This window comes from Lytechinus variegatus, chromosome 3, assembly GCF_018143015.1.
Source record: "Lytechinus variegatus isolate NC3 chromosome 3, Lvar_3.0, whole genome shotgun sequence".
In the NCBI taxonomy this organism is placed as follows: domain Eukaryota; kingdom Metazoa; phylum Echinodermata; class Echinoidea; order Temnopleuroida; family Toxopneustidae; genus Lytechinus; species Lytechinus variegatus.
In genome coordinates, this window is record NC_054742.1 from 62,225,801 (window position 1) to 62,243,658 (window position 17,858).

Sequence of the window (17,858 nt, forward strand, 5' to 3'; positions counted from 1 at the left end):
TGCAGCGAAAAGCTCTCAGCTACCAAATTTCAACTGGAGTTACTTCAGCAGAAACTTCGACTTCAATGCTGCACTTTATCCCCATTGATATCAATTAAAGGACAGATTTCTCTTTTAATTAGCTCATCATTTTTTTGTTTTACTCACCGTGTGTTTTCCATGAATTTTGGCAGTGTATTCTACGGTGTATGTTTGTTTCTTGTCCTTGTTTGCTCTGATGGTGTTTTCTACTTTGTTGCCTTTAGGATCTTTAATGAGCACTTCCACGTTCCCACTGCCTGCACCGAATGTTTCAACGGTGAATTCAGTAGGCTTAGAAATGACATTACCATCCTCAAGACCGGGGCCGTAGGCACGCACCTAAAGCAGATTTTTCAAAAAAGAGCCCCCGCAAAAAAAGGGGGAAAATAGACAGAAATAAGTTAGAACCTATCAGAAAGATTTTCAAAGACAAGTACAAATACACAGCACGCATAGCTTTATCTACACAGGAAATTACAAATCTTATTGATTATAAAAGAGGAAAAAATGCCCCTACATAGATAATTTTATCAATTCATTTTCCTTAAATATTTATACCTGTGTCAAAATGAAAATAATGTACATAGGAATACAAATTGAAAAAAGAATGTGTTTTCATGTTTGTCTTGTGTTTCTCAAAATAATGTTACAATTATGACCTTCATCTATTTTCCTATCAAACTAAATATAAAGCCAATTGTGTCAAATATCCCACACTCACTACCCTATAGTGTACTAAAACAATATGAATATTTGTACAAAATACTCTATGCTACATTAAAAAGACCAAGAATATCAGCTATCATCTATGATAATTCAATGTTGTATATGTTCAAAAATACATTTTATTTCTTAAACCACCAAAGCTAATCTGGTTAATTCAGCAGATTCTAGTCAATTCAAATGTAAATTGTAATGTATGAAAAATCTAAGCCCCAACTCTATAATTCTACATGTATCTAAGTGTTACACAGCACAATGCAAGAGAGTAAAATATTGACATTATATCATGCTACTCACTCTGTTAAAATCAATCCAATCCAATCCAACCCAATCATATCTTACTCTTAGAAACATTAAATTGAATTATATGAGATGGAGTCGTATAGAGTGAAATTGAGAAATTATGTCTATATTGAAATATTTTCTTACTGTTTCATGCCTAGATCAATACACAAGCAACGACACACATACAACACTGATACAATAACAACAGGTGCAGTGCATATAAAACACATACAATGTGTACACGACAATAACATACATATTTTCCATGAGATGTGAAATTCATTCCCTTCAAATGGAATACATCAAAGGGCATTGATATTTGGGATACCTAGATAGGTGAATTTTAATTGATCCATTCTGTTTTCTCTTATATTTAATTTACACTGTATTAGATTTGATTAATTAGGCAGTTTTGGTAGTTGTCTTGAATCAACTTGTCTAAATCAATCATTTCTTCAGAAATTCCATACACCATTATTAACCCACTGAAATCATTTGACACTTTATACTTTTAAATCATTTTTCTTAAAGACAAATGTTCATATTTGTTATTACATGTAGCGCCCTGTATATGTGTGAGTGTGCAAGAAAATATCTATACTCGATGAATATCTTAGTTGCATATTCACAAGGGATAAATTGATTTTAACTTAAATAAATTAATTTATTTCAACTTGTTGATGAGAAGAGCAGCAATCATTTGCAAATTAATCAAGAGAGTTTTGATTTTAGGACCTAAAAATAATTTACAACTGATTTGAAATTTCTTGAAATTAACCACTCTTCTATCTGCCTAGCCATCTGTAACATTGTCTGTCTGTATCTGTTCATGTATGTGTCAATTCATCCTCGATTATCATTCTACTTCTATCTGTGCATCACTGTTGCTAACAGTATCGTTAAGTCACTTTTTTCATCTTATTTTGACATTTGTAATGTATCTAAACATATCTGTTCATCTGCCTACATTTATATGGATCAGTCCATCAGTTAAGGTTCGTTTTTGTGACATACAGGAACTAAAAAACATGTCTCATTTAAAACTCGGCACATTTCTTACAACTATCTCTTCAGCGAAAATGGTGTCCCGCAAAGGTTTAGTTATTAAACATAATGGCCCTAATTCACAAAGCTGTTTTTGAAAACCCATGGTTGAATCCATGGCTTATGCATATCTCCTGTCTAAATTAAGCTTACTTTCGCGCGTATAGGGTGCGTGTATCAAAAATGTCCGATGCTGAAGCGCGCTTTTGTCACATTGCGCCAAATTGATGCCTGTTACCATGGTTAGATACGCTATTTTATTCACAAGTCCACTGTTTGAAGAGTGGACTCATGAATAAAATAGCGTGGATAACCACGGCAACAGGCGTCCATATGGCGCACAGTGACAAAAGCGCACATCAGCATTGGAATTTTTTATACACGCGCCCGATGCACGCTAAATTAAGCGTAATTTATATAGGAAATATGCATAAACCATGGATTCAACCATGGGTTTTCAAAACCACCTTTGTGAATTCGGGCCAAAGATGTATAGCAACTTCAGACCTGACCATCTATCGGAACTAAGGTGAAAAGTTTATTTCTACTACGAAGGTAAGAGACCTTAATTTTACCAACCTGATGGCCTTACCCCTTGTTTCTTTCTGTGTCACTCAAAACATTGATATTTATTTATCTGTCTGTGTAGATCTGTCAGTCTGTCTATATGTGTTGGTCATCTATTAATACACTTGCATAGATGTTACCATTCCATTCTCTGATCCTTAGCAATTAAACACTACAAATATCTTCAGATTTTTCTATTTTTTCTTCCAAACATCAATAATCAAAAACCAAATTGAGCAGTGGGCCTGATGGCATTAGTTATGTTAATTACAGCCAGCAATCATTCTTACTATCGAATCCTAGAATGATTTATTGATATTCAAATGATCTCTACATCATCAGCTTCAATCCTTGTGCTTGGTTTGAGTCAAAAAGATTCTTTTTAATCCCCATTTTCTTAAAAATATTTTATTGAAATTTTCTGGGAAAAAAAGGTTGATTAAAAATTTCATATCAAAGATGGGGTTTTGAAGATTCTTCACTTGCCTATCTGTGCATTCATGTACCAAACAAAAAGAAATCATTAAATGAATAAGAAAATTTGTTTTATTCTATTTTTCTCAATTTTTTCTTTCTTTCATTCCAATATTGTATTCCACCACTTTTCACGCCCCCCCACCCACCCTCCCCATCAAAAGACAGACTTTTAAATCGATGATTTCATAATTATCCCTCCAACTCAAGCAAAAGAGTTGACTACTACATGACAAAATGGAACCTTTTTGACTCGTCATTCCTGTGTGCTGACAGCTGGTCGTCACCATGCTGCTGATATAGCTGAAAAAACGTCACACCTTCATGCGAACAATGAAGGGTTTCTTACATACATTTTGTACCTTCTTGGCATTACTCTTGGGTCTAAGTGGTGCTCCTGGTTTGAGTTTGGCTTTAGGGAAGGCAGACAGGTAGGTCATCATACTGAGGTCATCAACAGCAGGGTTTATCATGTCCTCTGGTCTCAACACCTGCACATAGATGAAAAAAATAAAAGAACACATCATTAAAGGTATCGATGTTTAGTTACGACTGAATTCTGTGATAACATGCCTAACAGAGGTCGAGAAATGATTGTTATATACACAGGAATGAGAATGTGTGCTGGAAGAATTTGGAATCACCAAAATAAAATTTATGCCCAAAATGTATGAGACAAGAGTTCAGGATTTTTGGTCCTACATTTCAGCCATTTTTTTTTGGAGGGGGGAGGGGGCTATGAAAAAAAAAATTTGGAATGTGAGGGCATTTTTCTAATGAGCAATCCTTTACACTTCTTGGGCCAAACTATAAATGTGTGTGTATGTGGGGGGGGGGGGGAATTGATGGAAAAACCAAAGTGATATTAGGGCGCTAGTATGCAGTGACTGTCTATTGTGTTTGTGTTATGTGTCAGGATTTCAAGAAAATGAACTAAATGCACAATAATCATTTCCTTTTACAAATTTGCAATTAACAGTTGCAATCGATAGCCTGATTGATACTCATCAAAGTGGTGTGTTCTTCATAAATTCTGTGGAAATGCAAATCAATACGGAAAAAAGTTTGTTAGCATAAAAAAACTATCAAACAGATGGGGGGGGCTTGGGGTGCCTGCCCCCCCCCCATGAAAAAAATCACGACCACAAAAAAGAGAAAGGAAAGAAAGAGAGAAATATGTTAATATTTTCTAAATATTATACCAAAATCTATCACAAAATTTGATTTCTGTAATAAAAAGGTCAATTTTTTTTTGCTTGCTTGCTTTTGCGCCATACCTAGCCCCTCAAAATTTTTTGCTCATCATGCCACTGGCCTAAAATATATTTGGGGACCTACACCATGGACCTTGGTGCCAAGGATAATCGTTGGTTGCTTTGTCAGGAAGTGTATAGATATGGAATAAGAGGAATTGTACATCTAAACCTATAATATTCACACACTGATACATGAATGTATGCAGGAGACAGGTTAAGACATAATTTGATCCAAAATGAAAAGGGGGGATGATGTCATCCCTGGTGGCTTTAAACAGCCCATATCCTATCACAGCATGGATTATATTGGTCTAGACTATACGTGTTAACAGTTTTAAAAATATGACAGTACTTGGGTGAACTTGGGGGGGGGACAGTGGGGTACATTTCCTGGATGGGGCTTTTTTTATCTGCTTTTGCAAATTAAAAACTGCCAATGTATAGCGAGATGATAGTAATTTACTGGGGATGGTTTCACAAATTCTAGTTGATCTTTCTTCCATTTGGAGGGCTAAATTTTCCTTCTGCCACAATGCAATCATGTAGATATTTTGCAGGAGGGGAGAGTACAGCGTACCAGTCTGCAGCCATTACAACATAGGTTATGTTCAAACCGTATTGTACTTGGTTTGCATGTGCTCCCATTAAGGAAAGGCATTCAAGCTATGTCTCATAGCACATCCACAGAGCATAGGTCCATTGGAGGTCAAAAAGATAAAGTTATAATCAAACAGAATGTACATGCTACTTAAAGGTAAATGCTAATTTTGGTAACGATATCAAAATGAGTTCGTACAGAATCCAACGAAATGACCACCAAAGTGTCTGTTTGTATAAATAAAAGAATTCTGGAAGAAATTGTGTAATTGCTGATAAATCAGCAAATGAGCACAGGATTCGGGTAGAGCGTCGGGCCCGACGCTCCAAGCAATAATTATACATTGTCCCACGTGCGCTTATCTGTGTTGGGGATCTTCGGTGTGAACATTTTTCAGCGTAGATTTCAAGATTTCACAGAGTTCAGTTAATGTAACTGTACCAGATCTAGATCCTCGATGATATACTGACAATTAAGCCTTGTTTTACAGACTTTCTCATGAAATCAGTGTTTACTGCAACTACTGGAATTTCTCTTGAAACAGATGTAATTTGATTTCCTTTATGAAAATAAGCCTACAACCAGCTTTACAAGCTGTCTTGGGATTATTTGTAATATTCCCTGTCTAGCTGGATCTTTAGTTGTCATGGTAATACGACATATCCTTGTCTATTTGCTTTTGACATTGCACTGCAATGGGTGTAGGAGGATATAGGAGTATTTCAAGTACTTTAACATGTCCGAACATCCCCAACATTAACATGTAGAGGATCCTGTAGGCTTACTTGCTACTAAGACACTAACCAAGATATATGATTGATGCAAGGTTGATATGATCAAGTTGCCATGGTAACTTGTCAGGATGATGGCCGACCTGATTTATGTAGGACCCCAACTTGATAGAAATAGAGGGTGGATATCCTGGTCTGATATGTGTAGGTGATTATCTGATTTCTGGAATGTTGCACATCACTCTATAGGCCTGCCTTCTACACAAATTAACTCCTTTCTTTTTTAGAGATTAACCAAAAGGTTCAGGGGTTGGGGTAAACTATTGTGCCACTGCCCCCCCCCCCCCATTGAATAGTATGACATCATGTATTAACGGTTGTATTACTCCTTATTACACTTTGGCAGACCATAGGGGTGAGGAACTATTGCACTTAGCGAGGCCAGGCTCCTCTGGGGGCTGCAGCGGCGGTGCTGAGCGGTGGCTCCGAGTTCCGGGCCGATCCAGGACCTAGAAATTTTTTTTGCTAAACCTTCCGGTCCGGGCTCAAGCCGGGTTTTCCTTCCGGGCCCCAACATTATGAAGAACTTCATTGGCCATATGTGAATATAAAATTTTAATATAGAAATATAATATAACAATAAAGCATTGCCTCTTGACTTTCAAACATTAATAATAACTTTAAAACTGTAACAAAGTGAAACAAGAATGTTAGAATGTTATATCAGATGAAAAATTTCAGCCAATATAGAGACACATGAAATTTCATGTGATATAATTGTATGATCTTTTATATATTTGCAACAGAATATGTTCACATCGAACTGGATAATTCATGAATATATATGGGCCTACTTCTAAACAAAGTTTTCAGCCGAAACCCCAAATTGTGCTTACATTATTCAGTTACTGGAGAGTTGGATATCATATTCATTTTCTTGAACACATATTAATGACTTGCATAGTAGGTTATGTTATCAATGAAAATACAATATTGGCACTTCCCAAAACCTGGAAATTTTCAGCTAAATTCCAACAGCTTCCAAAGCATAAAGCATAAAAATTAGACCTACTTACATTTCTGATGTGGTATTGATTTATAAATATGATTTGTTTTTTTTTCTTATGTTTTAAATGTAACTCAAATGATAATCTATGAAATATGCAAAGACAAGCATTCATGAAGGCGTATAAAATATCAGGAAAGAATGTCTCACACCAAAGGATGACTTTGGTATTAATTAAATCATTTCATTATCTGAATGAAATTATATGAATCATAAAAAATATATTGAAATTTTCTCTTTAACTGAGTCAAAATTCAGTCAGTTTTTCTGAAATCTAAAAGAAGGTGTTCTTCACGCCCTTTACCAAGCTATTTTATAAGGTCATGAAACCATTTTAGAGTATAGTCGTGCATAATATAAAATATTATTGTATTGCCATCTCAAACATGAACAAATTTTTTTTTACACCAACCCTTACATTCCCAATACCACAATATAGGGTTAAAACATCAGTCTCAAATTTGTATATCATTTTTCATGACTAGATAGGCTGTAGTGTGACAATCCTGATCAAATCCAAGCTTCTCCGTCTTGTAAAAATGAATCCACTCATTGGATACAAGAGTCATGCCAGGCTCACATGGCAGCCATGTTTGTTTTTTCATACTTCAACTGTTTGAGACAGAACCCTTTGTCTCACCAGGGGCCTGTTGCATAAAACATTTTACCTGAGAAAACTCTGGTAAAAACTGAAAACTAAGGTTAGTCTTATTTCTGCCATTGACTTTAACACAGGGCAAAAACTACGGTAAAAAGTTTTATGCAACGGACGCCAGCCGTGAATTATGGTTCTGTAAAGTTTAAAGTATGTGTACCCAAACATACTTCCACACCTACACAGTCCTACCCAAGAGGTTCATAACGCCCACCCCAAAGTTCTTATGTTAGCAACATCATGAAGAGCAAAGTACATTGAGTATACTTCAACTTTCAATATCGGCTGTTCCATTCCTTCCATATCTAATCACTCATACTAAAGTAAACATTTTGTGTCAAATATTCCCATAACTTCTATCTTACAGTGCTTTTTTTATCTCTTCCAGCTCGCGTTCTTGAATAACTTTCTGAAGACTACAATACAAACCACACAGCTACAGTAATTGTGCATGAACATCCTAAGGTCTAAGGATCAATTGTCATCAAAACTACATGTACATGTGCAAGTTATCACTTAGTATCACTTCAATTTAAAGAACTCGTGTGCATGAAAATAAGCATAGCCAAACTTGCTTTTCTGACCGTAAGGATCATCCGTAGACCTACAATGAATTTATTTAGGGGGTGTTTCTATGATAGGAATCCAAGAAATCATTACAATTTCATTTCAACCGACACTTTTGCCCTTTTTACACAGGATTTTCTTACCCGGACTATCGCTAACCCCGTTCTATCCTTAACCCCGTACTATTTTTTTCTTTTTCACACATGCCAAATTGTTATTGCTAACCCCGGATAAGGAATGCTTGCTTTTCACACACGAAACTCGCTAACCCGGACTAGTGGTTTTTGTCGATCATTCGTAGTACAAGAGCTTCACTCGTACACTTTTTACACACGCTACATTTCCTTAACCCCGTACTATAGGTAGGGCCAAATTGCCATTTAACCCCACCTATAGTACGGGGTTAAGCTTAGCGCACTTTCGTTTTACACATGCGATCTTAACCCGTACTATTGCTCTTAGCACCGCAATTGGTGGGATAACCCTGCTTTTTTGCAGGGCCAAATAATCCCGTTCTATAGGTGGGGTTAGCCACTTTGCAAAAATGCTGTGTAAAAGAAAGTGGGCTAAGCTTAACCCCGTACTATAGGTGGGGCTAAATTGCCATATAACCCCACCTATAGTACGGGTTAAGGAAATTTTAGCCTGTGTAAAAAGGGTATTTGTCTTTGACACAGCAATGTCCCTGATTCATCTTGTGATATTTTGTGCATAAATTTGTATTAAAGTACATAGGATTTAGGGGCCCATATCCAGTTTGCAGAGTGCTCAAGTTTTTCATTTCTTTCGAAGCCCCAAGCTCGGACCCAACAAGATAAGAGTTCAGTTTTTATTTTCTCATTTTGTCATTCAGCATTTGCTTACAGGAATCTTCATAAAGACCACATGCCTATTGTCTCTTAAGGCTGGTCTTGATTCATAATTTTTTCACTGCTTGGGCATAGCTCTGCATAGAGAGTATACATCCCCTTGGAATGAGACTAGCCAACAAACCTTGACAATAAGAGTTCATGTCTAGCAGTGCCCTGGGGATAACACTTCCAATAAAATGGAGGCCAATAAAAGGAGCAAAGGGCGACCTGGCCTTAAGAATCATATTTCATATTTGAATGGGGTGGGAAAGAATGTATGGGAGTTTGTAGAGCTCAACACAGTAGTTCTCCTATGGTTCTTATCAGTGTTTGATATCTCATAAAACCCATATCTTATGTCTGTTTTATAAGCACACAACTGATTCTTGGCAAGATCAGAGGAAACAACCAGTCCTAATCAAATAATAATTTCTAAAGTCAGGTCTGCCTTTGTCTTCTTTCCATAAGTCAAATAATCATCGAAGTCAGAGCCATATTTCAGACCAGAATAACCACACAATACATTATTTTGCATCTTCTAAGTTGAATTTTACCAAGATTGAAGAGATTTATGTGGTTTCTTGAATTTGACATAGGCAAATTGAATCCATTCCCCACATTTTTATCACTACTATTGATTTGCTACAACATAATGCTATGGATGATATCTTTTACAAAGAATTTGATGTAAAATACCTGTTATAAATGCAAAATAATTCAAAATGTGCATGACTGTATTTGTTGGAAAAGTATCGGCTAAATTAGGTGTACAATCTGGATAAAAAAACTATCCAGTCTTCAAAACAATTTCTTGAGTGCTTCTAAAGATCTTTGCTGCTAACCACAGACAGCTTCTAAATATATAGGTTTTTGAATATTTATTGAACCTATGGAATTCCAGCCCTAGCAAACAGAATAATTTGCCTGATATATTTTTTGAGGATACAGGGAATTTAATAGAAGCCATATCATAGCAAACCAACACTAAAAAAAAAACGAAATCCAATATAGATGTGACCAAACAAGGCATGAATGGTTGGGAGGATACAAACTCTGTCTTTTCATTCTCTGTATCTCCAAGGAAATCAGAGAAGCAGATGTTTCATCATTGCCATGGTGATGCGGACCTGCATCCTGCCTAGGTGTAAGAGATAATCGGTTTCCTATGAGAATAGATCACACCCACCCATAACAAGGATATCAAATGGTTAATGTTACAAAAACAGATCAATTTAAAACAGCAGAATCTTCAATAAAAAAAAGAACGCTATTAATATACTTACACAGCCATCATCTAATACATCCTTTGCAAGCCCCATGAATGAATAAAATATGTTGATTATTTCTCTTTTTTGCCATTAATATGTTGTATTAAAATGTGAATGATTTTAAAGCTTTTCTCAAGTTTCAGTAGCAAAATGAATATTCTTTTGATAAAAATTGAGATATTGTGTTGAATTGTTCCCTAGAATCAACATTAACATTTAACACAGGCAAGTATATTCAATCTCTCTTGTTATTTATGAACAATAAAATCCCACAGCAATGCATATTAGTCGAGCATATAAATCTCCTATTGATGTTGTATACTTTAATTTTAAAACAAGACTCCTTGGCCACATGATTGGCAGATTTTTGTTTTCTTTAATAACTCTTATTTACCCATGGTAATTACTTTAGCTAGTCATCCGAATTAGCTGATCTATCTTCACTGAGCCCTATTAGTATGTCAATATCTATTCTAATACACGTACCTGGCAAAAAATGTCAGATCCATTTCTATAAGTCTTTGGTATGACTTGGCTGGGGTTCAAACCCACCACCTTCAAACCATGAGGCAGGCACTTTACCACTGAGCCATCATGTCAGGTAAGAACCTATTTCAACTCTTGTTCCTCTTGATTAAATCAAAATTACTACATTTTTGCCTCGTCTCACTTTTGGGATCCCCTCCCCCACCAAAAGATAAATAAAATTTGTATTTGAACAAATTTCACAATTTGTTAACTTTGGTATCAACTGCAGTAATGTGAATATGGTTGTTGGAGACATGTATGTTAGATGATATTATCATCCTGTTTGGCTAAACACCATTTTTTTTACAGGAAATATTGTCGAGAGCTGGCTAATGATCTGTTAAACAATGTAACTGAGACTTGCTTCCTGACATTTTTTTTCCTTAATTCCAATGAAATTTCTAAATTCATTTGAAAGAACTATTATATTTGATTAGAAAAAAAAATGGTTAATACAAAGTCAGTTGTTATCATGGAGTCACAGAGCAAAAAGTAAAAATCTTTTATAGCAATTAGGAAACCATCTCCTGTATGTTTAATTATAGAAGTATTGCCATTCTGACCAATCCAGCTAGACTCCTGTAAATTCTGGCTCAAGTGTAGGGGAAGGCGGGGTAAGTTGAGCATAGGGGCAAGTTGAGCCACCAGCCCCAGGCCAATAATGAATGAGTCAGACATTGTGGTGGTGTCATGTATTGATGACCCATAGCATAGCCCCTAACCCCACCACATTGTTTCCAACTTTGAAACAAAAAGTAGTTATTTAGAGGGAAAAATGTGAATTTCAGCCAAAAAAGTAAAAAAGAGTGTGAAATAGATAAGTGCTTTATAAACACACACGTCTTTAAATATAATAAAGACATGATAACAACATTATTAGTCCAGGTATGGATCTTCATTCTTGTCATAGTCTTTTATATGATGGATGCATAATAAATGTGTGGATACAAATTTATCGCACTAAGTTCGGACTGGGGTAAGTTGAGCCAAACAGCATGGGGCAAGTTGAGCCAAGGTAATTCCTATGGTAATGTATCTTAAAAAACAAACAAACCATAAAAATCGATTGAAATGCAGGCTGAAAGGAGCAAATTTACATGACTGCTCTTTTCCTTTTACAGGATGTTAGTATTTATAGAGAATTAGCAAGTGAAAAGACTTTAAACAAAAAATTGACATGCTGGTTCTCCCCCATACATATTGTACATAGTTTTTGTGGCTCAACTTACCCCAGAAGGTGGCTCAAACTTACCCCATATATGGGGCAAGTTGAGCCATTTGACATCGTTTTTTTCAAAGGTCACGATGACTATCAGTGTTGGGGTAAAAATTTATAAATAGGTGGAAAATATTTCAGAAGAATGAAATTTCAAAGCAAGGTACTTATTTCGACAAGATTATTAATCATATCAATTCTAACTTGCAAAAAGCAAGAACTGTCACAACTTACCCCGCCTTCCCCTAATGTGCCTTGCATGAATGACATTGGGCTGTATTATCTTTATTGATCCAATCAATCTCCGTTAGATGGAAAGCAAGCAGCACTTTCATCTTTTTATCTTGTAGGACCGATCCCTTCATTGACCAGAATGATCATACTGATGAAACATGGACAATGCAGGAATATTTAGATGATATGATTGTCTTTATGGTTTTTCATAGTTGAAATTAATCAATCTGCCACGCTCCTTCGAAAGACTCCTCTAAAAGAGGTCTTTGGTCATACTGGGAAAGGATGGAGGGGTTGCATCAATAAGTGAAGATTTTATTAATAAACCTACCTGAGGTACATCGAGCCAATCTTCAGCCAGTTTCATTGCTTCTGTGGCATTCTTGAGAGCATCCTTAGGTTGCCAATCCTCCCAGTCAGGACAAAGACCTTTAGGAATAAAACAAAACTTTGCTAAGATTCTTCCTCTAAAAACAGAGTTCTATTGAATATTAAGATTATTCAGAATATTCAGATAAAAGAAAGCCATATAATTTAAGTGTCAAGAATATTGAACAAATTAATCATGCTAACATGTTGAGTTGTTGACTTCCAAATTCTGTAATTCCAACAAGCTTTGTACAAGTTCCAAACAATTCTGTTAGGCAATTGGTTCAAGAAGATTTACAGATTACTGCAAGGAATTTCTCAAATTATATAACCTTTCATTTTATTTCTCCACAATAAACTAAGACCATCTATAAGTATTTATCCTGATTTCATCCAACCAGATTATTTCTTTGTTGCTTGATACATGTCTGTTGATATCCCACTATGAATGATGATGTACAGGTGAGATATGATTGTTTTGGTATGGAACGTTTCAGTGTGAGTGCTCCGAATATCACTTCGGGTAGACATCTGATAAAAATATCTGTCAGTTGTTCTCTTCCCACATAATCATCACCTGTAGGAGGATTCTGCCATTGGTGTACTTTGAGAATTTGTTGCTGAAGCAAAAGTCACCAAAGCACAGGACATATAATACCAAATTTCTGGTTGACAAAAGGATTTTAGTTATCACTTCACAAGTCTACCATCTCCTGGGCTACAACAGAAGGAAGTTACATACCTGGAGCCACAGCATCAACAAGTGCTCCGATGGCCTGGGCGTTGTTCCAATCCTTGTTGAAATTGTTGATTGGCTTGTCAGGTACCTTGCCATTGATCCATCCTAGCAGCTTCTCCTTGGGTGACTGCTTCTTCCTGTCAGCATCCATATCACCCTCATCATCCCACATCGGCATGGAGATGGAGTAATGCAAGATGAGGAGCCATATCAGGCCGAGGATCAGCTTCAGCTTGCCATCAACGATGTCAGTACTGTCTGTTGGGTTCAATCAAAGATAGATGGAAATAGAGAACAAATTCATTCAAAATCATTTTGGATTTGCAAGTTTTTCTACGAAATGGAATGTTTTTATTCTTAAAGTTTAAACCCTATCAAAAAGTCCTACCTTTTTTCTGTCAAAGGACTTTCTACTTTACGACTTTGCACTTTGTGTGATTTCAAGTTGTTTAGTGATGCCCTAAGTGGTTTTTTGTTCTAAAATCACAATTTTAACATCAGTACAGCACTAAACATAAAATACAGCTGGTGCTTGCATTGACATCAATTGGTGTAAGCAAATCAGTGTCATTATTTGAATCATTTCTGTAAACTGTCATTAGGTGTTAGAGCTCGGGTAAGCAGTCTGATAAGTGCTTTCAACACCAACAAGAAACTTGGCATCACTCATTTTGTTCATTGATAGAAGGAAAATCATCTGCAACATTGTAACTCAAAACTAACACCTTGTAAAGGTGAGTAAATTTCTTCAATCCTTCAGAAAACATACATTGGTCAGAGCAGGGGTACCATGCATGGAAGACATTGATGTGTTCATTAGTCTAGTTTGCCATGCGTGACTATGAAATGCGAAGCTCCTGTCAATTTCAACCAAAGCCTTAGAGCATTGATCTGAAAGAGAATCCTGTGGAGATGTTAAATGTAATTCATTCTTCAAGTGACTGCACTTTTTCATCTAAGGGCACCATATCAGTATTGCTTAAAGCGGAACATCACCCTAAAATAGGGTTTAATGAAAGTAGAAAAATAAGACACTTAATGGTGGACGTTGGTTGAAAATCCATCCCATCAAAGATTATCAGAGCTATAGGGATTCTTCAAGTTTCTAATATGTAAAGAAACATGCGAGCAACTCCCCATGTGGAATGTGATTTTAAATTCCATAAAATGCCATTTTCACAGAAAATTGGCAGTCCACTTTGCATTCATTATGGCATCAGTCATATCATTTCATACCTGTTTTTACAAGCAGAATATTTTCAGTCATCAAGAACTATCACAAAATGAGAATAACATTCCCTATGGGGCATTTGTATTATGTTATATAGATTTTCATAAAACTATGTATGACATGATATGCTGGAATATCTACTGGGTATTTTTTTCTCTTTTCCATGTCTGGTGAGGTATATCGTTATGGTACCCCTGCCCCTTTTGGGCCCTCAAAATTTAGCTGAGCATATCTTCAGTGTATATACAATAGAACGTTTTTCCTTTTACTGGATGCAAGATTGAACACTAAATGGTCACATGGATGAATGCATTACATATATGGATTAAAGAGTAGGATTTCTTGGTTGTTTAGTTGTACAATTCAGATCAAACTGACGATCTAAGACATTTTGCCAGAGTATGCAGTATTTTAAGGCTACCTGATTTTACAAGCATGTAATTCATAATTCTTGGTGCCATATAGTGCATGCAAACCAGATATCTGATGGTGGTTACCATTCATTCATATTCATGTTGTATTTATGCAACACCACACACCGTCAATGAAAGTACAATCCTCTATAAAAATCAATATCTTGCTTTTCTGCCATGAACTTCCGTGTCAAATAGATAAATGATCAACACGGAAAAGGTAAATAATGCATCATTGTGAAATTACATTTTGTGTCCCCACCAACATGGAAGTATGCAATACTAGCAGGATTCAAATTCAAAGGAGATCTTTCAACCAATATGAAAGCAAGTGCCTCGGCTATACCTCGACCTGCCCTTGCAAAGCTGTTCAAAGACACCATCTATTCATAAATGAAATGATCCGCATTTAGACGCAAGGATTGTTGGCAGAAAGTGGATCATGATTGAATGGCATAATAGAACCTGGTTCCAAAGTGCATGCCTCTATCAAAGAGAACCGTATTCAAAAGAAACGTTCTTTGAGGTCAAAGTAAAATTACAAACTAAAAAGGTAATCCATTTGAGCAAGATACAAACATGATGTTTGTACATGGATTCATCTTCTCAAAGGAAAATACCTCTCAAGGAAAAGGGTGCGGGAATCATAACAAAAAAAATCACTGAAATTATAATCTGCCTTCAAGGACACATCATAGAGGTTAAAAGGGACAGATCTACCAAATAACCAAAACAAATTAATACAGGTATCCCTAAAGAATGCACTCTGAAGGTAAGAAAATTGTGATTTGCTCTTACAGACAAGGCCCTACTATATAAGGCATATTTTATCTCTCCTGTATGTTTACAATGTCTTCTCTTTAACATTTTTGCAATGTCATGACTGAATCAAGTTTATTTCATATTTCTCAATTCACACTTGCTTCAATACACACCCGAATATTGAAACATATCGTTACTTATAAAAGAGCCACAATTTGTTTTCTACTGTAATTATATAATTTCATAAAACCACTGAATTTTATATCCTTTGTATTATGTTCACATTATAATCCTTGAAACAAATGTCGTTTACTGTCATTGTATTAAAAAATGATTATTTATTGAAAAACATGTTTATTTCAACATTATACTTGGGACAAAGGAATTTTCAAGGTTGTTTTTAATTAATAATTTCATAAAATCAGTTCCTACATGTATATGTTCAAACAGGCAATAGATCATTCAGGCCCTCTGTAGTAGATTGTCATTTTGATAGAGAAATAACTATAGTTGGATCTATCAACCTCATAATCAGCAATCTCGGAGTAATCTAGATTATCTAGGCAAGGATGTAACTAAGGTCTAGACTTCCCTTTAATCTCTGTATGAAGGGCAATGAAAGTACAGTGCCTGCTAGACTCTTTCCTTAAATACGTACAGTGTAGTATCAATTAAGTTCTTATCGGATTATACGTTCACTTTCTAGTCATCATAAATTTCCAATCATTATGTATTTTAGCACTAATAATTCATGTATTCATTTTCATATACTAGATTGCCCATTACAGAAACATCAATTTCCTTTGACATTTAATTTCAAGATTCAAGATTGTTTTATTGGTCCATGAATGCTAGGCATACAGAGAAATTTATTTTCCAATGGCTTTAAACACATAAAATACACACAAAAATCAAACATATCACAGCAATCGAACTCTACATAAACAATACAACTTAGTGATAACTTTTCTGCAATAGGTTGATAACCCTTAGAATTCATAATTCAAAATTCATAAATTATAAGAAACAGGTGATGAGATGTATGCATGCTGCAAAACCCCCCCCCCCCTCTTAGTATGTGGTATATAATCATCATAAATTGACACTTGTTATGTTCACATTAACTTTTACCTTGTATGCACTGCATTGTTTGAATTATTCATCTGGGTCAAGTTTTAATTTCTTTTTGTTTATATATTTTTATTAGATTTATTTCCATTTGCCCTACTGTTATTTATTTAACCTTTCACTTTCTATCCTGTGAGAATTTGATTATTGAGATAGATACACAACCATACTGGAGCTGAGCATATCTAGTGGTGGAAAAATGTAGAGTTTTCTAAATATACTGTCAGAATCCATCATAAAATTAACTTTTCATATTAAAAATTTCAAAACTTCTCACTTTTTTATACAAAATTTAGCCAAAACACCATCTTTGACTTCATTTCATTCTATTTTTTTTTTTGGGGGGGGAAGCATTGGACAAATTAACCTGGAACAGTTAATGTTAATGCGTAGTCATATTATATTGGATGGCTCAGAAAGGAATAGGCCTACCAGAAATTAAGTTAAGGCCAATATTGCACATGTGCATTAGCCTATGGTCCTCTACTGTATAGTATATGTATGTATACATACCGTATATGTATTTGAATTCTTGAAATTTTCCACAGACCACATCAGTAATATCTACCCATACTGAGAGCCCTTATAGGATTCTGATATTTGAATGGTTGTGTTTAATGAAAGGAACACAAGAAATGAAGATGGATGGTGCATAGATGAGTCAGGGGTCTATAACATGACGTGTGTGTCGGCAAGGAAGTCATTTAGATCAAGCACTTAGGTTAATATCTCATTTATGACAACAGCTCACATTGTAACCTCAGCTGATCGATGAACAGAACACTTGATAATGCCCAAGAAACCGTGCAATCAATGCAAATACGATTTTCGACATAGTATTATAATGTTTGATCAGTTTGACTGGAACCTTAAAAACATTCAAGAGTGACAGATGATTCATATATAGTAAACTCACAAATAACATGGAAAAACCACAATATACTCATTTACAAAATAAATCAAGTATGAAATGGAAGTCAAAAGGTGGTTGTGGAGCCGCAAACGGGAGATGACAAAAAATATTTTGAGCTTACGAATGTTATTCTCTGTTTTTCTCTTAATTTGTCTGAAGTCAAAAATTTTTGTGGCTTTGGTAACACCTCTCACCTCATTAACCAACAACCAGGGAAGG

The 17,858-nt window shown here is 35.5% G+C and overlaps 1 protein-coding gene across 6 annotated transcripts in view; it reads right to left on the reverse strand.

The window, feature by feature from the left end:
- LOC121411587 (filamin-A-like) overlaps positions 1 to 17,858 on the reverse strand; it is a 98,995-nt gene that overhangs the window by 58,993 nt on the left and 22,144 nt on the right. For 4 of the 6 annotated variants that reach the window (XM_041604378.1, XM_041604381.1, XM_041604383.1 and 1 more), the window contains exons 3-6: positions 13,196 to 13,450; positions 12,416 to 12,513; positions 3,468 to 3,605; positions 148 to 360 (exon numbers count right to left, since the gene is read on the reverse strand). In XM_041604378.1, the coding sequence (XP_041460312.1) occupies positions 148 to 360; positions 3,468 to 3,605; positions 12,416 to 12,513; positions 13,196 to 13,450 (704 nt within the window). The remainder of the gene's footprint in view (positions 1 to 147; positions 361 to 3,467; positions 3,606 to 12,415; positions 12,514 to 13,195; positions 13,451 to 17,858) is intronic. The other 2 variants (XM_041604380.1, XM_041604384.1) reach the window with 1 other exon arrangement.